Source organism: Phoca vitulina, unplaced genomic scaffold (assembly GCF_004348235.1).
Source record: "Phoca vitulina isolate PV1807 unplaced genomic scaffold, GSC_HSeal_1.0 scaffold20, whole genome shotgun sequence".
Classification (NCBI taxonomy): domain Eukaryota; kingdom Metazoa; phylum Chordata; class Mammalia; order Carnivora; family Phocidae; genus Phoca; species Phoca vitulina.
Window position 1 is genome coordinate 18,070,517 of NW_022589723.1, and position 22,917 is coordinate 18,093,433.

The 22,917-nt window shown below is 37.4% G+C and overlaps 1 protein-coding gene across 1 annotated transcript in view; it reads right to left on the minus strand.

The window, feature by feature from the left end:
* Positions 1 to 4,481: 4,481 nt before the first annotated feature.
* SPPL2A (signal peptide peptidase like 2A) overlaps positions 4,482 to 22,917 on the minus strand; it is a 49,752-nt gene continuing 31,316 nt past the window's right edge. Inside the window, exons 11-15 of the mRNA XM_032417196.1 lie at positions 19,050 to 19,106; positions 18,269 to 18,371; positions 15,915 to 15,992; positions 14,264 to 14,424; positions 4,482 to 4,783 (exon numbers count right to left, since the gene is read on the minus strand). Of these exons, the coding sequence (XP_032273087.1) occupies positions 4,709 to 4,783; positions 14,264 to 14,424; positions 15,915 to 15,992; positions 18,269 to 18,371; positions 19,050 to 19,106 (474 nt within the window). The 3' untranslated portion in view covers positions 4,482 to 4,708. The remainder of the gene's footprint in view (positions 4,784 to 14,263; positions 14,425 to 15,914; positions 15,993 to 18,268; positions 18,372 to 19,049; positions 19,107 to 22,917) is intronic.

Genomic DNA, 22,917 nt, shown 5'->3' on the forward strand with positions numbered 1-22,917 from the left:
CTTCTGATATTCTAAACCCAACAATCACTCAACAATATAGGGACCTAAAATGCATTTATCCCCACACCTTTTCACTATCATTCCATCACCCCTTCAAATCTTCATGTCTTCTTGTCCAGCTTAAATTTCATAGTTAATAAGTTGTATTCACTGCTTCACATACATCCTAAATTCCCTTGTTTCTCTTTAAATTTCTTGACCTTGCTTGGCTAAATCACAGCCCTCATTCAATTCAGTATTGTACCTGTGTAAACCTAACGTGGCTGGACACACACACACACACACACACACACACACACAGAATAGTCATTTTAAATTTAAGGTAACAAACCTCATGGTGGGCCCTTGATGCAACTATTATACTATATTTCCCTAGACCAGTAGTTCTCAAAGTGTGGTCCCCAGGCCAGCAGTACCAATGTCACCTGGGAACTTGTTAGAAATGGAAATTTTTGGTTGGATTCAACCCCAGACTTGAATTAGAAAATCTGGGACTGGAGCCAGCGATCTGGAGTTCAACAAGGGTTCCAGGTGAGTCTGATACACTGGGTCTCACATTTTAGCATGAGAAAAATGAGCTGTAAAGCTTGTTAAAAGGGCAGTACAATGGCAGCAGGGATCTTAGTAATTTGTGAGAACATCAGCAAAGGTGCAAATGCCAGGAATGTTCATTTTAACAGGTAACATTTCTTGGTTTAAAAAAAAAGTCCACACATACATTAATTCAATAAATACTTATGAAGGGGTATTATGTATCAGTATAAATTTCCAGTAAATGACACTTATGGAATCTAGGTTTTATGGATAATTTGTCAGACTTAAATAACTACACAATTTCCTGAAGATTATTACCATTTATACTTTATGTGAACATAATCTAGTATACTTTAAATTTTCAGTTATTTTTCACCATTAAAAATAAAACAAATTCAAATTTTATTTTAAAATATAATTTATTGAATACCATAGTGAATTCAATACATTAAAAAAATTGTTTTTCTTATCAGTATTGGCACATAATGAAGTTTTAAAGCACTGCTAAATTAACACCAAAAAAATTTTAAATTTCAAATCATGTTCCATAAAAAAAATAAAGCCTAGTAGTGTTATAAAACTATTAATTTATACCAACTCACATATCAAAGTGTTAAAAAAAAAATTCCACAAACTGTCTTCTAAGAAGTAAAAATTCAATCATATGTATTTTTAAAAAGGTTCTCATTTGAACAAAATACAACAGGTATAAAATAGGCAAAAACTTTACACTGATTTGTCCTACTGGGAAATTCTGCAGGCTAACCAGATAAACTTTAGATATTAAAAAAATCCGTATTCCAAAGGAATAGAAGTTTACAATATTTTTTATACCTAATCAAAGAAACATACGATGACATTAAATATTCTTTTTTCTCTTAGTTGCCTCAATTGCCAATAATACAGGACTGTTCTAAAATGTAATTTAAAAATGATTTTCCTGCCAATGAATATTTTCATAGATGCAAAGCTGTCCTTAAATATGGCAACATTAAACAAGGAAATTTACATATATGGTGTTCACTATAATATGGCCTGTATATTTAACTCTATCAATCATTTTGTTTACTCTAAAATTTCAGTAACCCAAATCATGCGTACTACACAATTTCTCTCCAATTCTAAAAGGTTGAGTAATTTGATTCGGGTCACTTGAATTTACAGAGTATCTTTCTTCCAGGAAGCAAAAAGTGAATATACTGAATATAAATTCAGTATCTTGATTTTATTTATATTATCCCCCCCACCCCCATTTAGAATTGTCCTCTGAGGTAAAGAGAGCACTGAAAATAAAAATTTTAAACTGCAGAATTGGTTATTTGGCATCATTCAACTTTTTTCCTCATTAATGGGAAAACATAAACCCTTTCAAACTAGTGCATTCCACTGGTCTGAAATGCAATTCCTGTTTTTGAAATCTCATTGGCTGAGATCATCAGGTTGAACTTCTAGAAACCAAGCTTAAATAAAATCAGTTCAAATATTTTTTAGTCAAACGTAGAAATAATGTTTGCTTATACCTACGGAAGAAATTGAAAGAGCAAAGAAACACTGGAAATCTCCTTTGTATTTACTTTAAATGTACCATTTCACCAAAACCTCTATGGACATGAAACTAAAATCTATAAATGCCAACAGCGGATGGGTTAAAATTCTCTCCCTTCAAAAGTAAATCACCAAGTCTACTAAGGTATTGCTAATCTAAAAATCTACAAGCTAGAAGAAAATATAGTGTATTAGAATATAAAGGTCTTTCACCACAAACCTCTTATTTATCTTTGCTGACCTAAACTGAAGTAAAAAATCACCTACATTACAATTTGAGATATTTAGTTCTTTGTTTGATAAGCTACACAATGTTCACACTTTTCTAAAAAGTAATAAATTATTATCTTTTTGCAGTAAGTAATAATACTATATATCCCACTGTTTTAAAGACATATTTAGGAAGAAAACAACTCTCTTCCCCTTCAAGTTATAGGTGGTGGGAGGATGACAGGGAAAGAAATGACACAGCCTTTTAAAGCCAAGCTTTCATCTCCCTCATCTTCCGTTCATTTTGATTTCCAAAATAAGATATTTCTGCACTTTACTGTAATTTCTCAAAATATTTTCAACTAGGTTGCTAGAAGCATTCTTTGAATACAAATACAGTTGATATTGAGAATGGAGAAATTTGTGGAATTTCACTTTTTGTTTCTTATTTTCATTTAATCGATAAGATCTTAATAGCAAACTAGAACAAAGATTTACCTCTGATAACTTATGGTTGGATAAAGTAGAATTTGTATCAAAGAACTAAGATTTCAGATTTCTAGATGTAAAATTTTCTTTAATGTTCTTCTTAAAATGTGGTTGAGGCTTTTAAATATCATAAAGTTGGGATGAGTACAGATAATTTTACTAAAAAAGCTACATTTTGGCAAACATTTTATTGATATTATAAATGAAAATATAGTTGGAGCTTTAAAATGGCACTTAATCTGTTCTATCAATGTCTGCCAAATAAATTAGATTCTCTGGAAAAAATTCAAACTTGATATTATGGAGGCAAAATTAACTCTTACTTGACAGATACTTACGAGTCATTTTGCCATAAACCAAAGGACCCATAAGTATACTAAGTGGAAAGAGAGGCTGACTGTCAGGGAGCTTCTCTATCTACAATTTAGTTAGCAAAATTTAAACAAAAGCATCTAATTCCCTCAAATATTAAATTTACTGCAAACATCAAAGATCTGATCCATTTTTAAAAGGCATTAGCTTTATATTTTAATCAGTTGAAATGGCCTTGAATGAAAGATCACAGACTTGTTCACAATCTTGTACATTACTTAGAGAGAAATGCAAAATCCTGCTGTTGTTGCAATCACTCATCATTTGGGAATTTCTTAAAATAAAAGACAGTAGAAAGATACTTCGACCTCTGACTCCCAGGATAATGTTCAAGGCCACACTGAGATTCAGCAAAGAATGAAAAAGATATTTTTCTTTCTTTTTTTTTTTTTTTGAAAAAGATATTTTTCAAGTTGGAAAGTACCAGAGTGATTAATTGGTCTAACTTATTCATTTTGCAGATACGAAAATTGAGATACAAGGGTTTTGGGCTAAGATAATTTACTCAAATTCTCGTATTGTCAGTAAATTAAGACTAACCCAGTTTCCTGTTTTGTCTCCAATTCTTTCCTCTGAAGCACACTTTGTATATTAAACCATCCTCCATCAAAATATTAAAAGATTAACATTGGTTTCCTATGGGGAAAGGAGCAGGAATTAGGGAAAAAAAAAAGGTGGCAGTTGAGGGGGTGAGAGACTGTTAGGGATGCTGTACTCACACAATGAGCCAAATGTGTTAACACAGAAGTTGATAAAAAAAATAGTTTTTACAAAATTTCAAGCCTTAACATCAACAGAACCAAACTTCAGAGATAAGAAATGGTGAAACTGAATGTTAGAGTGTAGAAATTTAAGCTACCTCTTCAAGGAAAACAGACCACTGAAAACTGTGGATTTCAGTTGCTGTGTCCTTTTAATGACTAGTTCTATATATTGTTCCTTTATATCTGAAAAAATATTTTAATATAATACATATGCAGACTAAAGTAATTTAGATTTTCAAGTTTAAAAAAGATTGGGGCTTTTAAAAAAACTTATGCTACAAAAATATGCATTTATGTATATTCCCAAATTATATTTTTCTAACCTCTGCGGTGAAAAGGTCCAAAATTTCATCGTTGAACTGCCTTCTAACATGGTCTTAAGCAGTTATTTCTACAGAGCATAAAATTTGCATAATTCTTGACAGTAAAAGCTGTTCAAAAACTCACTTTGACAGAAATGCTTTTGTCTATTACTAGGAGTTGTAAGAAACATTTCAGTAAGAAAGCACAGGGGTGGGTCAAGACAGTTCTTTAGAAAAATATACTGTATATAATAGATTTTCAAAATTACACAGACCATATGCTTTATTTAATGTGAAGGCACAACTTTAACATAGTTAAAAGCAAATGTGTTTCAATTATTTGATGTAATTGTCAGTACCAGCTCTTAAAAATATGTATTTGCAAGCATATCACTGAAGATTCGTTAAGATTGTCAATTCAAAAGTCAATTTAAAAAGTCAAACTCTATTTGTAGAAAATCAACTGACACATTATTGCAGGTCTACTCAATATTATTGTTGGACAATCTGTTCACCAGCAGTCACAGGGTTTTCTTCATTTGTTGCGTAGTCCAGATGGTCCATCACCTAGGCATAAATAAAAAATGTCAGGAAATGCAAAATTTCAACTTGCCCTCAATATTCACTACTTTGGCCAAAGGATTCCCACTTTTTCAAAAAGACAGGGGGCGCCTGGGTGGCTGAGTGGGTTAAGTGTCTGCCTTTGGCTCAGGTCATGATCCCAGCCGGGGTCCTGGGATTGAGCCCCACGTCTGGGCCAATCTGATAAATGCTTTCTCTGAATCTTCCACTATATCCATTTCCCAATATGAACTGGCCTTCACGGTAGTGGAAACTCTACCACCAAAGGAAGATATTCCTGATGCTTATTCCAGGATGCGATTCCAGGCAGTGTTCACTGCTAAAGGTGAAAAAATTAAAAATGACCCCACAAGTCACTGTGAAAATACCTGCTACTTTGGGGACAGTGTAACCTGGTTGACACCTTGAACTAACTGTAAAATAATCTAAGAATGATACATGAAATTTTGGAAATACTGTATAACAAACATTTCTACCAAAACCAAATAAACTGAAGGTACTTAAAGGTCAAATGATTCTCTGAAAATAAAATCAAGAATACATTTGCTATAGACTACTCTAGAGGAATTACCAGTTAAACTTTTCTCAAACGGTCACTTCAGCTCTGCTCATCCATAGTCCTATGTATTTTTTTCATATTTGGAAGGCAGCTATGCTCACCACTATACCACCAACGCTATTTTTTTCATATTTGGGACTGAAGGAAAAAGAAACTGCTTACATGTTTTCACTGTGTTCTTCACATGAAATTACTTAGAAATAGAAAAAAGCACCCATTGTCTTTGTGAAGATTGTCAAAGATTTTTAGATTAGTGATTTTCAGTACTGTGATGCACATATTCCCTTCTTTATCAAGAATTAGAAGAAAGACCAGCAAGATAAATGTTCCTATTTTTGTTAAGTGATTCTAAAAGCTTTAGTGTGTTTTGGAAAGGAAACAGTGGGATCACTCCCAAATGGGGTCTCTGACCCTGCCAGACAAGAAGACCACCACCACATGAGCTAGGCTTTCAGCTGACAAGTCTCAAGAAATGGAGACAGCTTATAAAGCCCAACCATGCCAGTACTCTATGAGTCATCTCAAGTCTCCCCAAAATCAGTTTTGAGGTCCTGTATTTGCCAAAGATATCCCCTAGATTAAGAGAGTTACATATTTGTAGCACTTCAAGGGGGGAAAACAAAAGCCCAGTTGAGACAGGTAACACATTTATCACACACTTCACCACACGAAACATATGATGACGTTGTTGAAGAGTTGATTTTAGTCACCATTTAAATGAGGGAGAGCAAGGAGAAGCATGTAAGATCTATTTAGGTCCCTTTTCTTCTAGCAATTTAGAAGTCCTGGGGGTGAGAAGTTGGAGCTGTGGGGAGAGAGAACGGAGGCAGCCTCAGCAGAATGGATGGTGGGGAAAGCCTCTTCCTTCCCCAAGACCTGCTTCCCCTGGCAACTGTACCCTACTGAATTCACAGCCTATATTCCCTAAGTTATCACATGCCTCTTTCCTAATCCTCAGGTACCTCATTGGCACTATAATCTAATCCCTAACTATATATATAAATGTATTTGTTTAAAAAACAAAAACTTTCAAAATCCATTTATTAAGAAGTAAAGACCTATACTCTGTATTTACTTTTCTTTACCGACTTTTCAATAAAAGCAATATAGAAACATGAAGAGCAACCTTGAAATAGGTTTTTAAAAACATAAAAATTAATATAGATAATAAAATTAACTGGCGAAATTGGTATAGGTTTTTGTAATATTTGTAAATAAGAAAGCCAGTTTGGAAAGATGTCCTCTGATATTGGGTCGGCATGCCTGGCATTTACTGATAGTTCTGCTTATTTATAATTAAACCAATCTCCAGAAACACTCTATTAAAACTCCCATTAAAGGGGAGTAACTGGAGAGTTGTTGATACTAAAGCAGCGTTGTTCTAAGTATCTCTGTATTCTGACTTGTCAGTTACACTTGTGACTTCTAAAAATAATTAGAAGCACTAGTGACATTTAACAGAGACAAACCCACTGTTTACTGGATATCAACAAACTGAACACTTACTTCCTATCCTGAGTAAAATAGCCCATTGGAGGTTGCTGCATAAATCTAACTTCACTGATTTAGTATTAGAAACAAACAAAAAGGGCGCCTGGGTGGCTCAGTTGGTTAAGCGACTGCCTTCGGCTCAGGTCATGATCCTGGAGTCCCGGGATCGAGTCCCGCATCGGGCTCCCTGCTCGGCAGGGAGTCTGCTTCTCCCTCTGACCCTCCCCCCTCTCATGCTCTCTCTATCTCATTCTCTCTCAAATGAATAAATAAAATCTTTAAAAAAAAAAAAAAAAAGAAACAAACAAAAAAATCCCCTAAAATGATGATGTCTCTTAGTTGTTCTTTATGCCAAAGTAATTAGGCCACTGCTTGATTTTTCTCTCTGGAGAAGAAACATCTTTATTTATTCTACAGTATCAGAACTTAAGACTTTGGGTAGAATCAAATGGAACTGAATACAAAAGCTCTTGAAGCATTCAAGAAAAAAAGTTGATAGCAAGTAATAGTGTAAGTAGGTTTGAATTATAGACTATACAATTAAGATTTCCAAATTAGTATTATTTTAGTGAAATCCTACAGAAACGTTATTTCTTTTGATCAGAGAAATTCATGGAAAGGGCTGAAAGACTCTAAATAAAATACTAAAGTACTTCCACGAAGTCTCTAAGTTTCAGCAACAAATGGGGTATAATTTCCCCTTTGAAAAAAGCATAAAAAGGCTGTCAGGGCTAACCATGACATTTAAAAGGTGTCTAGTGCAAAGGCCTGCTTTTTACCACCACTATTCTTGCAGTCACTCTACTACCAGGCATTGGAGTGAACCAAATGATTAGAAGCATAAACTAGTATGCCATCACCTTAGATTCTAGCTTCATTTTATATTACCTGTTTTATATTTGATTATGTCAAATAGTAGCAAAAACTTTTGGCACTTGCAAAAAAAATGATTATATATAAAAACTGTAGAGACACAAGTCTAGTTTGATGCTTTAAAAGTGCCTCACTTTTACAAACCTTATATCATTTTGGTAATTCTATGAGGGCTGCTAAAACACAAGCTTATATACATAGACACAAAAGTGACTAAAGGTCAGTGGATTAAGGACCGAACATTGCTTTGCATGAAAGATTTCCATAACATTAACTGAGAATTTATAGTACATAAAGCACTGTTATCGGCACTGCAGGTTCCTAATACCTAGAAGATAATAACTTAATGAGGGAGGCATACGTAAATGTCTATCCTACAAGGCAGATGTTAAGTATTTAAAGTACAAAGTCCACAAAAAATATGGGGAAAGGTGCACCTAATTTCAACTGGAGAACTCTTGGATATCAGCTTGGAGAAAGAAGATTTTGAGTTGGGAATAATATAAGGCACATTCTGGAAACAGGCTGGCAATGCTATGAACATAATGGAGGCAGGGGAGAGGAGGGAAAAGGTTATGACACCGCTGGCCAGAGAGATGAGCTGGGAATGGCCTGAGGGCTGGCTTCAGGGCTGACCCACAGGCCGACCTTACACTGGGTTGATACCTAGTCTCCCTCTGCTTTACTACACTTCTTGAGGTTCCAAGTTATATTTTTCAAAGCCTCAGCCTAGCCTTACCTGATCTCATCCACCTGCCCTACCAAGCCCTGGGGTAACCCACCACTATGAATTATAGATTCTCTACCTGCCTGTAGATACAACCTCGTTTTATGGATGAGGAGACAGAGTCTTCACAGACTAAGTGACTTGCCAGAACGGATTCCAAAGCCTCTAATGTACTGTCCCCCACAAATGGCAACATTCAAGCTAAGTTAAATTTTTGACTTTAAAGGTTGCACAAAAGCAATGAGATTTCCTTTTTCACAGTAACAGGGAAGTAATTCTGTGAAGGCATTACATTCTATAACTTTCAAAAATGCTAGTTTTCTAAAAAAAAAAACTCTCTCCTGGCAGCAGTTTATAATATTCTGCAACTAGCTTGACTAAAATTTCAGCATGTGTCTATTCTTCATATTTTAAAATCTAGTGCACAGTGGGAAAATGGCTGCATTTTTTTTCCTCTGAGGCTTGTGATGGCTATCAAATCTTTTTGCAAGTAAGTTAAAAGAACCAGATTTAACAAAGACCTGAAGTTTTAACATTCAAACTGGGAAAATGGAAATCTAGTTAATGAACTGAAAAATAACAACCAAGCCAAGAAACCAAAACAAAAAAACCCGATTCCTATAAATAATAATAGCAAATGCAGTGTTTATGATGTGCCAGGCACTATTTTAGGCAATTTGCATATTTTACAACAACCCTCTGAAGTAGGATGATTATTATTCCTTTTTACACTGAAGGAAACTGAGGCACCAAGAAGCTAAGTAACTTGCCTAAGGTCATGTGGCTAATAATTAACAAAACCAGAGATCAAACTTAGGCAGTCTGGCACCAGACTCCACACTTTTTATTATTATGTGCTATTTTATATTCTGAATGTCTTTACCTGATAAAACTATGAGACCACACTACAAAAGTGATAAGTGTATAACCAAAGTTGTCTTAACTTTTTTGATATTTTAAAATAGATTTTCCTACCATCAATTGCCTTATTTAGCTTCTATGTCATGTTGTTAAGGCCCTGGAGTCTGCCCCGCTGGGGCTATTTACCACTGCTTTGTGCCCAGCTGCAATGATCTTCCCCTTTATAGGTAGAGTGCAGGAGGAGGTATGGGGGGGAGGGAGGGAGGGAGGGAGGGAGGGGGAGGGAGAGAGAGAGGGAGAGAGAGAGAGAGAGAGAGAGGGAGAGAATCTGAATCTGAAGCAGAATCCGTGCTAAGTGTGGAGCCCGATGCGGGGCTCAATCTCACAACGTAAGATCATGACATGAGCAGGGGCGCCTGGGTGGCTCAGTTGGTTAAGCGACTGCCTTCGGCTCAGGTCATGATCCTGGAGTCCCAGGATCGAGTCCCGCATCGGGCTCCCTGCTGAACAGGGAGCCTGCTTCTCCCTCTGACCCTCCCCCCTCTCATGCTCTCTCTATCTCATTCTCTCAAAAAAAAAAAGATCATGACATGAGCAGAAACCAGGAGTCCGATGCTTAACTGACTGAGCCACTCAGGCGCCCCTCAAGATGATGATTTTTAAGAACGAAACTTGGATGGTCCAGGGCAGCATTTGTTCATTGGGAATATAAATGCATCCCTTAGATGAATTCCTTCCTTAGTTATATCATCCTCTTTCTCCTCAATAAACATCATAGAGAGAAAGGAGGAAAGGTACTATGATAAACAAGAGAGAAAATGAGCTTTGGATATTTCCAAAGAAACACAATGTTACTACATTTACGTCTACAACATCTTTAAATATTTTTATAGTGCGAGTTGGCATAAAAAGATCTCCACACAAACTGTTCAAAGTAGTTACCCCTTGGGGTGTCTGGGTGGCTCAGTTGGTTAAGCGTCTGCCTTTGGCTCAGGTCATGATCCCAGGGTCCTGGAATCAAGCCCCGCATCAGGCTCCCTGCTCTGCGGAAGGCCTGCCTCTCCCTCTCCCTCTCCCACTCCCCTTGCTTGTGTTCCTGCTCTCACTGTCTCTCTCTCTCTGTCAAATAAATAAATAAAATCTTAAAAAAAAAAAAAAGTAGTTGCCCCTAAAGGGAGGCGGGGACATGTGGAATAGTTTGAAAAGGACTTTCTATGTTTACTTTAGGCACTTTTGTATTACTTGTTTAAAGAATGTAAATATGCATTACTTTTTAATTAAAACACAAAAAGGAAAATAAAGTAAAAACAGGGTTAGGGCATATGTAAAAATTTTAGTTCATTAACTGCCACTAAAAATGTTAACCTATGAGACATTAAAATAAATCAAAGATAATCAGAAGTACTTTAATGAACATCTTTTCACATTAATTTTGCCCAAATTTTTAATCACTTTCTGGACAATCCCCTGAAGAGAAATTACTGGGTCAAAGGAAATGGTAAAATACAGCACATGTGTATGAGAATACTGCACAGCCATTAAAATGACTTTTTACAAGAAATTTAAAAATGAAATAACACAAACATGCAGTGAGAAAGCAAAAGAGAGAACTCTTGAGAGTATGGTATCATTTACCTAGGAAGGCCCAGAAGGGTATTTAAGTGATTAAATCCTAAGAGTGGCTACCTCTAGATGGTGGAATTATAGGTGGACTTAATTTTCTTCTATTTTTCTACATTTTCAAAATCTTCTGTAGTAAACACTTTTTTTTTCTTTTTTTAAAGATTTTATTTATTTATTTGACAGACAGACACAGAGACAGAGGGAACACAAGCAGGGGGAGTGGGAGAGGGAGAAGCAGGCCTCCTGCGGAGCAGGGAGCCCGATGTGGGGCTCGATCCCAGGACCCTGGGATCATGACCTGAGCTGAAGGCAGATGCTTAATGACTGAGCCACCCAGGCGCCCTTTTTTTTTTTTTCTTTAAGAGAGAATGCGCGTGCAGTGGGAGAGGGGCAAAGGGAGAGGAAAAAATCTCAAGCAGGCTCTGCGCCCAGCACGGAGCCCAACAGGGGGGCTGGATCTCATGACCCCGAGATCACAACCTGCACAGAAATCAACAGTCCGAAGCCTAACCAACTGAGTTACCCAGGCGCCCCAATAAGCACACACTGCTGGGGTGCCTGGGAGGGTCAGTTGGTTAAGCCTCTGACTCTTGATCTTCGTTCAGGTCTTGATCTCAGAGTCCTGAGTTCAAGCTCCACATTGGGCTCTGTGCTGGTCATGGGCCTACTCAAAAAAAAAAAATAAATAAAAAATAAATAAAATGCTTTATAAGCTGTATTAAAGGGGAAGGAAAATTTTATAAGTAAAAATGCTGGTCATGAAAATAACAAGAAACATACTTAATCCTGTAAGACAGTATGTGTACTCTCACTGACAGTCCTGCTAACCTGAAAAACGATTTAATACTGACCCCAAACAAAATTTCCCTATGTTGCTCATCTTCCCTGTCCTAATTTACCTCACAATTGGTGAATTAGATAAGTGCACCTAATTGTAGAAACCTCTTGCTCACAGTTCTGTCCTGAGTTTTCTCTTCTCCCTCTATGTTCTTACTCATCGAGTACGCTAATGACGCTTCCAAATTTCTGTCTCTAGCTAGGTCTGTTTCCTGGACATAAGGAGACATTTATTCAACTGCTTATTTCACTCTCTTCCTGTTGGTCCTACAGGTACTTCATCGAATTCATCATCTTCTTCTTTAAACTTGTGAATGGTATCACTCCCTACCCACCCAGTTACCTAAGGGAGAAATCCTGGACTCCACTTCCTTCTCTCCCTATACTGACACTATTACCATGTTCCATTAATTATGCCTCTAAATTTCTCTTGACTTTGTCCTCTTTCGATCTCACTACCTTATTAATTCTGGCTACTATCGCTTCTCATTGTAATAGGTGCTTTAAGTTTTGCTCCCTTCTTCAGTCCATTTTGCAGATTTCTTAAAACCCTTACATGGTCTCCGATGCTCTCAAGATAGAGTTCAAAGACCTCTTCAATGGTCTTTAGCTTCCAAGACCCTATAGGCTCTTACCCTTGCTTCCTTCTCCATTTTTCATTTCCTGCTGTTACTCAATATTATAGTCATCCTAAACTTCATTCAGTTCCTAGAATGTGCCATGCTCTCTTCCCTCTGAGCCTTTCAAGACATAGTTCCCTCCATATGGAACACATGGCTCAGTCTTAAAGTTTCAACATAAATTTAACATTCTTTAAGAAGCCTTCCCTAAGGGCTGTCTGGGTGGCTCAGTCGGTTCAGTGTCTGCCTTCAGCTCAGGTCATGATCCCAGGGCTCCCCCCTGGGATCAAGCCCCACATGGGGCTCCCTGCTCAGTGCGGAGTCTCCTTCTGCTTCTCCCTCTGTCCCTCCCCCACTCATTCTCTCTCTCTCAAATAAATAAAAATCGTAAAAAAAAAAAAAAAAGCCTTCCCTAAATCACCTCTGACTGTCACAAAACGACAAGCACTGGGTGTCCAACTGCTAGCTTTCATGGCACCCTACCATGACTAAGAAATACAGTTATCACATTTTGTTAGTGACTATCTGCATTCTCTACTAGACTCTAACTTTCAAGAGGCCATGAGAGCAGGCCTGTTACTAACTTGTTCATCTTTTATCAACAGCACCTAAAATAGCACCTGGCTCATAGAGCTGCTCAATTAACATTTACTAAATGAAGAAATATGAAACTGTTTTAAGAAAATGATTATGAAGAGCACTTTTTGGGTTGTGACTTTCAAAGGCTAACAGTATATGTTGTAGGACAAATCTATAAAAATAAAAATCTCTACGTGGGTGTCCTCTTCATGTAAAAGTTACAAGCTATCTTACTAGTTTAGTTACGGGCCTTGTGGCCATAATTCTTTGTGCATAAATATAAGTTGAGACAATGGCATTGTGAAGTAGACAAGGCAGGTATTATCATCTTAACCAAATTTCAAAGGAATTGTAAGATTTACCCAAAATAACTCCAGACCAGTGCTTCTTCCAAGTACAGTAGTCTAAGTTAACAAGTTAGTCATCTCTTGTTAAATAAGGATGAGGCTACAGACCAACCACAGGGTGGACATGAACTTTGAACTGTTTATCTACTAACAGAACTGCGGGCATCCACCCAAAGTACTTCTGCTTTTGTTCATGTGACCACTAACACGCATGTATGAGGGCAGATGGAGGAGGGGGGTTTGTTGTCATAGGGCAAAGCAGAGCTAACTGCCTCATGAAGGGGTCGGTGCCACGGCCCTGACCTTTACTCGGCTAGAGTTTCCCAACCCTCTTTAATTTCAATGGAAACAAACTTTACTGGAATGTCAAGAACATTTAGGAAAAGAAGAAAGGGGTTTAACTTCAATGAAGAAAAAACTCAAACATAATAGATTCTGATAATGATTTTCTCTGTTCCAGGGAAGTCAGTCTTGATCCATTTAAATCTGAAATGGGTACCCTATTTAATTTAGGTAGACCCATTTAAGTGCTGAAGAAAGTACACATTTTATATCTGTAAAACCTCAGGAACTCCTACTATAAAGAGCTAATATCAGTCTCAAAAACTCAGTACTTAACATAGTATTATTTTTCATGAAGTCTACTTTTGTGTGAATTTGAAAACTCATGTTGAAATGCTGTTTTGGTTTTCCCTGTTGCCCTCCCACTATTCTTGGTAGTTTTAGCTTGAGTCACCAGGGTTTTGGCAGCCAACTGTAACAGGGATGAGAACTACTGAGCAGCAGGTAGACAGTAAGGTGGTAATGGTGGAAAAAACCTGGAATATCCTAATAGATGCAAGGAAACTTTGAGGCACATAAAAGCTTTGATATATATATAGGCGGTTCCCAGCCAAAGTTAGTCACTAAATTACGTCATAACTTGGTAACTGAGATAGAAGCACATACCTGATAGCCGCTACCTTTCCAGAACTTTTTCATTTCCTTACGTCTCCAAGCAACAATTGAGGCAGTAACAAGCGTGCAAGGAACTAAATAGAGGAGAGCAGGCTGCCCCTTCTTCATCAGCACCAGAACAACAAATGTGAGTATCATGCCAACCGCATAGGCTGTAAGAACACCAATTATCAGTCATTTCTACATGCTACCAAAGTGGATTTTGACTCCCTTACTAAAGTGGTGGTTTTCAAATATTTCTGAGGACATTTTTGTCCTATGATTTTTTCCTGATTTTTTTGGGGTGGGCAGCAAAGCAAGGTTTATTGAGCGATAGCAAAGTGAAAATACAAAGCTCCCAAGGAGGGAGGGGACCCGAGGGGGCTGCCCGTATTTTTCCTGATTTTATTTTCCTAGACAGCCATTAGGAGAGACATACATACCTCATTGCTTGTGAAAGTTTGAAAACTGGTTAGTATTTCAATTATAATTACCCTCATCATTAATCATTGACAAAGCTAATAATTCAAAGTCTCCATTATCTGTCACTGTTAAGGATGTTGAGTTGTTGCACATTTTAGATAACTAAAATATGTACCTGTAGGTACTAAAACTTGCTTTGGAAAATCTTCCTCATTTTGATTATATACTTCCTGGACTTCTTCAACAAGTGTATACCAAACATCATCTGATCTTTCCTTAATGACTCAGCGTCTCACCATGAACACAGGATCTCAGAATACTGGAGCTAGCAGAGCCTTTATAGACAGGTCAGTTTACCTCCTGACTTTATGAACGAGGCAATGGAGGACTAGGGAAGTTATGTGAACTGCCCGAAGTTATACAGCACAATGGACAGAGAGCCTTCTTACCTGCCTTTGCATTGAGTGTTCTTGTATTCTATCACACTGACTGGTGCTGGACTTTAATACATTTATGCCCTCAGACAATACCATTTTCAATAGCCTCGAACTGCTTTTCTTATTTCTTTATAGTTTTTTTTTCTTTTTATCATCTTTTCACTCACTTAGCTGTTCTTGCTGTCGGGTATCTATTCCTAGTAATAGTCTTCCCTACTGCTAACATACACTTTTAATTTACTGCATTTAACTCCACTGTGGAATTGAAAACCTTGCCAGAACAGTATCTAAATGGCTCTGGAGCAGGCCACTTACCTAGGAATAAAGAACTCTGGTGTATGGACTTCAAGATATCTGTTTGATATGTTTAGAAGTAAAGTATTTTTTGGCTTGCTTCCTGTTCTTGTCTGTTCTCAATAAGAGAAATAGAGGGATAAATGACAACTACTTCTGCTGTTGCAGCTGAGATGTTATTGTGCCATAAATTCATTTATATAAATACACTGTCATTCATATAGTATTTTAAGAAAATCTAATATTATACAATTTATTGTCTACTTGTGTGCCAGATGCTCTAATAAGCATTTAAGACATAAAATCTAATGATTTTCTTTCACATATAATTTTTTAAACCTCAAAAACTTATGATATAGATAGTAAAGTATTATTCCTTTTTGATGGGAAAACTTGTCTTATTAATTAATGATGAAGAATTAGAATCCAGGACTCCGTATTTTTAGACCTCGACCTTTTCCTATAGACAATACAATTCAACGTAATAGAAAAACAAAACAAAAATTTACCAATTGTGGAGGAAACATAGTATATAGAAGAAGAACCAGTCTGAACATCAAATCTTCTACAGTATGCAACCAACAGGCCTAAAAAACAAAACAAAACAAAAAACCACCAAACACATTATTTTCTTAAAACAGTAACAGCAATACAATTCAACTATTAATTATGGCAACACTACATGCTATATATATATTTTTTTTTTTTTAAAAGATTTTGTTTATTTATTTGACAGAGAGAGATACACAGCGAGAGAGAGAACACAAGCAGGGGGAGTGGGAGAGGGAGAAGCAGGCTTCCCGCAGAGCAGGGAGCCTGATGTGGGGCTCGATCCCAGGACCCTGGGATCATGACCTGAGCCGAAGGCAGACGCTTAACGACTGAGCCACCCAGGCGCCACCTACATGCTATATTGTATTTAACATTCATTATTGCATCGTGAGAACATTAAGGTACCTCAAATTCTGGACAAAATTTTATATGATTTTTTAACTTAATACCATTTTTAAACATTTTCCCAAACCCTTAAACAGTCTTTAAAAGCATGAGTTTTTATTGGCTGCTTCATATTCCATGACACAGAGAAATTTTTTTTATATTTTTGTGGTTATAATGTCTCCTCTTTCATTTATGATTTTATTGATTTGGGTTCTCTCTTTTTTTCTTGGTTAGTCTAGTTGCAGGTTTGTCATTTCTAAGATTTTTTTTTTTTATTTATTCATTTGAGACAGAGAGATAGAGAGAGAGAGCATGAGCAGGGGGAGGTGCAGAGGGAGAGGGAGAAGCAGGCTCTCCGCTGAGCAGGGAGCCGGATGTGGGACTCGATCCCAGGATCCTGGGATCATGACCTGAGCCGAAGACAGAGGCTTAACCATCTGAGCCACCCAGGTGCCCGAAGGTTTGTCATTTTTATCTTTTTAAAAAACCAACTCTTGGGCACCTTGGTGGCTCAGTTGGTTAAGCGTCTGCCTTCGGCTCAGGTCATGATCCCTGAGTCCCAGGATCGAGCTCTGAGTCGGGCTCCCTGCTCAGCAGGGAGTCTGCTTCTCCCCCTCTCTCTGCTCTTCCCCCTCTCGTGTTCTCTCTCTCGCTCTAATAAATACATTTTAAAAAATCTAAAAATAAAATAAAAAACCACCTCTTAGTTTTATTCATCTTTTCTACTGTTTTCCTGTTCTCTATTTCTGCTGTAGTCTATTATTTCCCTCTTTCTGCTAACTTTGGGCTTAGTTGGTTTTTCTTTTTCCAGTTCCCTATATATAAAGTTAGGGTGCTTATCTGCTTTTCTATTTTCTCGATGTATGTGGTTATCACTATAAACGTCCCTCTTAGAACTGCTTTTGTTGCATCCCATAAGTTTTGGGATGTTGTTTCTCTTTTCATTTTTCTCAAGGTATTTTTAAATTTCTATTTTAATTTTTTCTTTGATGTACTTGTTGTTCAAAACTATTTTGTTTGATTTCTATGTGCTTGTGAATTTTCCAGTTTTCCTCCTGTTATTGATTTCTAGTTTCATACCATTGTGGTCAAAAAATATACTTGGTATGTAATTTCGATCTTCTTAAATTTGCTAAGATTTGCTCTGTGGCCTAACTCGTGATCTATCCTAGAAAATGAACTAAGAGAGTTGCTACACTGGACTTTGCCATGCCAACTCACAAGGCAGAGCTGTTGGCTTCTCTGTCTCTACTGGCCTTACTATGTAAATGAAAGGGCTTTTGCAGAACAGCCTATACTTTTTACCCCTTTGCAGGCAGTTAGTACAGACAGACTGTAAGAAAAGTGAAGGACAAACTCTCAGCTGATTAAGAAAGACTAGTTATTACTTCTAAGTTATATTATTCCTGGGCTGGGATTAAGTTTATTCTATAGGTAGCCCAGTGAGAATAATGCAGAGAAGATACACCATATGCTATATTTTTTGTATTATAATGCCCTAGAAGCTGGTGTTCTGTTTCTTCTCTTGATCATGACCTTGCCTGGTATTCCTAGACCACTTTTCATAACACATAACCATTCTTTTAAAATAGAAGTCATAGAAACTGCAATACATTTGGTATTGTTAAATTCAACTTTTAAAGAGTTTTGTTATATACTTTCTTGGGGCAGTAGGTCAAACTGATCCTAGGTGCTTCCTCTAAGACACCTTCTGAGCCATGGGAGATATACTTTGGTTGTTACCATTTGGGCTTTATCTTCTACCCCTCGAAATGCTTTTTTTCTATTTTGGTCACTGATCGCAGCTCTAGCAATAGCCACAAATACTTAACACAGAATAAGTTAACTTTTAATAGATACTAAACATTTGGCAATTTTAAACCATCCGTGTATTTTTACTGAATTGTTAAAAACAATTGCTTACCTGGTACAATAATGTCTCCAAAACCCAGTATTGAAACTGGCATGAGGCACACACTCATTACTGAGAAATAGGCCAGCTTTGGTACCCTGATGACTACTGGTAACTGTAATTATGGGGAAAAAAAAAAAGGAGGCACTAATAAACCTCTTAGGAATCTTTACCCGTATCTCTTAGAGAGGGAAGGATTGATATTAGAGTAATTGTTTTAACATTTTTAAAGAGACAAAAGAAACTGAAATCAGAGGACATAAACTACACACACATATACTCTGAATGCATAGAGAGCTTGAAAGAAATAGATACACAGTTTCAGAAAAATGAAACCCAACACACATCAGGGTTAACAGTATTAATCCAGTATCCCCACATCTAACCTTTATTTATTTATTTTTTCTTTCCTTTTTACCAAAAATAGGACTTAGGCCTTGAAAGAGATTTTTTTTTAAATCTGGATTTTTTCCCCCAAAGAAGAGTCTTGTCTCAGAGGGTATGATTTAAAGTCCAATGAACATATCTGAAATACAATCCTTACTTTCTCATGGGGAGCTGAGGGTTGAGCAGTGGCTTCCACCAAGTTTCCATCATTCTAGGATGAAACCCAAGTCAATAGGTATTTAATAATTTAGAATAACTAAGAAAAGGGCTATATTCTGTGAGAAATAAAGTTTTACAATACCTTAACATGCACTACATGACCAATGAATTACACAGGAAGGCAAAATTATTAACTGGACACACATATATATACTGGTAGCCATTTCTATTTAATTGCCATCCCTACCTTTTCATTATTTCCAAAAGGTCCAGCTGCAAGTTCAACCATGATACTCTCGCCATTCTAAAATTGAGGAAGAAGATGAAAGAAATTGCCCAATCATTTAAAGAGAACAATCTACCAGTATTTAAGAATGATTTGACCCCCTGGGTAATGGCCTACAGTAAACTGGTAAAAAAAAATGGGCTGTAGACAGTTTTCCTTAAAAAGTCCAGCAAAAGCTGGGGCCACCTATAACAAAATTCATCAAGCATATTGCTCCATTCATTAGAGCTCAACAATGATCACAAACTAGCAGATAAACCACACACACATTATTCAAGTGAAGCTCTGGGCACTGATCTATACTGACAACTATAGCTAGCATTTTTTTTTTATGGCTTATAATTTTTTTTTACTTTTTCATTGTTATGTTAATCCCCATACATTACATCATTAGTTTTTGATGTAGTGTTCCATGATTCATTGTTTGTGCAATATAGCTAGCATTTTTTTAAAATTTTTTTATTGTTATGGTAATCCCCATACATTACATCATTAGTTTTAGATATAGTGTTCCATGATTCATTGTTTTTGATAGACGATAAATTTTAAGTGCTTGTAGTTACATTATGTCATGTACTATGTGTCCTTAGTCATTTTTAGCAGTAACAATGAATAGAGACACAAGAAATACTAAAATCTTTTGTATTTAGATTTGTAATAAATATTGGTAACTTTATTTGAATAAAAATACATTTGACCTCCTAGCTACTCACCATAATAACAATGAAGCCAAACTTGAAAAGACCCAGCCCTAAAGAACTTGAGAAGCTTCTGTAGCCTGTCTCCTGTCCAGTTTCAGCCCTGCCAGCTTTTTATGTCCCAAACAAAACATTAACCTTAGCTGAATTTCATCCATTGTGTCTGGATAAGGTCTTTTTATGTGGGCTGTGTGAGGAGCCCCTTAATAGTTCTTTCCTGACAGCCAAGTCTGTTGTGAAGGGGAAACATTTTAAGGTAGCAAATGAAGATTACATGAGCAGCCATCTATGCTTTACATTATGATGAATATATCATCAAACAGGTAGTGGGAAGATAAATAAATGCTGAATTTAAGGAGAATTTGATCAAGTAACTATAATATTTTCCATGTGGGTGGGGAGCATAGGAAAAATCACTTTAGTGTTTTTAAGAGGACTTCACTGACATCTGAGCTGAGTAGAAAGAAGGACATAATCTCTAGCTACAGAAATCTTTCCCTCATGTTATACTTTGGGTTACAGAAGGGTTAAGTCACAGGAGTTTAGGAAAATAGACTAATATTAAATACAATTCCTTAGAGCAAACTCCCATAATGTGATTTAATTTCCAGATAGAGTTCATTTTGGTTTTCTAATTGTTATTTAAGACACTTAAGTGAAGGCCATCACTGACATCCTCTCCCAAATTCAAAGACATCTGAGTAACTACTATTTGCAATATACTCTACCAAGTTACAAGGGTAGATGGAAAAAAAATGAAGACAGGTTTTTCGGGGTTTTTTTGTAGAGAGAGAGAGGGAGAGGGGGGCGGGGGAGCAGAGAGAGAGGGAGAGAATCCCAGGCAGGCTCCATGCCCAGTGTGGAGCCCAACACGGGCTCGATCTCACGACCCTGAGATCATGACCCAAGCCAGAAATCAAGAGTTGGAGGCTTAACTGACTGAATCATCCAGACGGCCCTGAAGACAGGTTCTTATTGCCTATACTCCTGTGGCCACCTCCTCTGCTTACTCATTAAAACTCTGCTAACACCAGAGTTGAAAGACACGTTTAAAATGTCCAATGAGGGACGCCTGGGTGGCTCAGTCGGTTAAGCGTCTGCCTTCAGCTCAGGTCAGATCCCAGGGTCCTGGGATTGAGTCCCGCATCGGGCTCCTTACTCAGCGGGGAGCCTACTTCTCCCTCTGCCTGCCACTCACCCTGCTTGTACTCTCACTCTCTCTCTCTCTCTAGCAAATAAATAAAATCTTTAAAAAAAAAATGTCCAATGATTTTCATTTTGAGTTACTTTCTCAAGTAAGGTCTATAGCCTTAATAAAAACAAACAAACGAGACTGAGAAGGTGTTAAAATAAATCTATACTAGTGAACTCCAAAGAGCATTTCTAATCTTTTCTACCAGATCAGATTACTAGAAATCACATTCCTAGTCACTAGGAACAAATATGGAAAAAAGAAGATGAAAAATTCTCTAGGCAGAGAATAAAGAAAGAGGCCTCAAAGACATCTTTATTATTATCCTGTATCTTTAAAATTCTGAAACTTTTTATGTGTAGGGAATGCAAATAGTTTGCTGGCAGACACAGTTAACATTTATAAAGTGATACTAGTGTTAAAACCGAATGGAGGGGCGCCTGGGTAGCTCAGTCTGTTAACCATCTAACTCGATTTTAGCTCAGGTCATGATCTCAAGCTTGCACTGGGCATGGAGCCTGCTTAAGATTCTTGCTCTCCCTCTGGGACACCTGGGTGGCTCAGTCGGTTAGGCATTTGCCTTCGGCTCAGGTCATGATCCCAGGGTCCTGGGACCGAGTCCTGCATCGTGCTCCTTGCTCGGCGGGAAGCCTGCTTCTCTCTCTCCCTCTGCCTGCCACTTCCCCGTTTGTGCTCTCTCTCTCTTTCTGACAAATAAATAAATGAAATCTTAAAAAAAAAAAAAGATTCTTGCTTTCCCTCTCCCTCCATCCCTCTCCCGACCTCTCTCCCTCTAAAAAACAACAAACAAACAAAACTGAATGGAAAAAAAGTTAAAGGGTTTAGTTATAGTTCGTATCTGTGTGCCCTGTGTAATATATGGGTCATATGCTATGACCATCTGCTGACTTAAGAGCATGGTTTTGTACAGAGAACGCTTTACTTTCACTATGAGACCACTTTGCAGGGACTTACGGAAATATTTTTTTGAACCAAATAAATTAACACAAACTGGGATGGCTTTAGATAGAAAGCTTTCATTAACTGACTTTTTTTGGTTATAATCCATAATACTAATTTTATGCTTTAAAAAGGTTACTTTTGCTCAATGAAGTCAATGACTCAAATGGCTCATCACTGAGGCACAGAAAGATGCTAGTAAAATGGACTGGTTACTTGGGGCAGTTAACTACATTAACTACCTACTTGCACTTTAGCTCCCCAATGGGGCACATCTTTGTGCCACATGTTTATGCCATTATAGCAAATATTAAAAGTGCAGTTTTACAGTGATTTCACACATGGTAGGGGCTGAAGAAGAGATAAAGAACTAATGGGGAAAAAATGCAGTGATTATAGTATCAAATACTGAATCAAAATAAGACAACATAAAATGGGGAATGCAGGAGAATTGAGCAATAAAATACTCGTGAGATAGAAATAGGGACAAGTAGAAAAACAGTAAATAATGAAGGACTACCAAACTCACCCAACACCTCTCCCTTATTCTGGGAATAGCGTCGCCATTTTATGGAAGAGCTAGTGGTGGGGGTGGGGATAGGTGAATGAGGAGCTGTGAGCTGCTATGACTCTAACGTCATAGAAAAAGCCAGTCTGGGACAACGAACACAATGGACAGAAGTGGAAAGGGAGAGTATGTGCCCCTGGGTCTAGTTTCTTCTGAGGCCAGCTCCACCTTGGCCTCTATACACAGGCTGGATAGAAGGGACCTTTGTGGTATAGAAAGTTTAGACTGCATTCTGTCAGTTCCAACCAGAAGAAATCTACTGATGGAAGACGGAGGCTGGAATGCTAGCAATACTCCCTCACACAATGGATTAGGAACCAGAAGCACAAAGTGCTGAGTGACTTGCCAGGATAACAAGGTTACAGGGCTACACTTCAGGTCTTCAGACTTTCAGTGTGGAGCTCTTTCTTA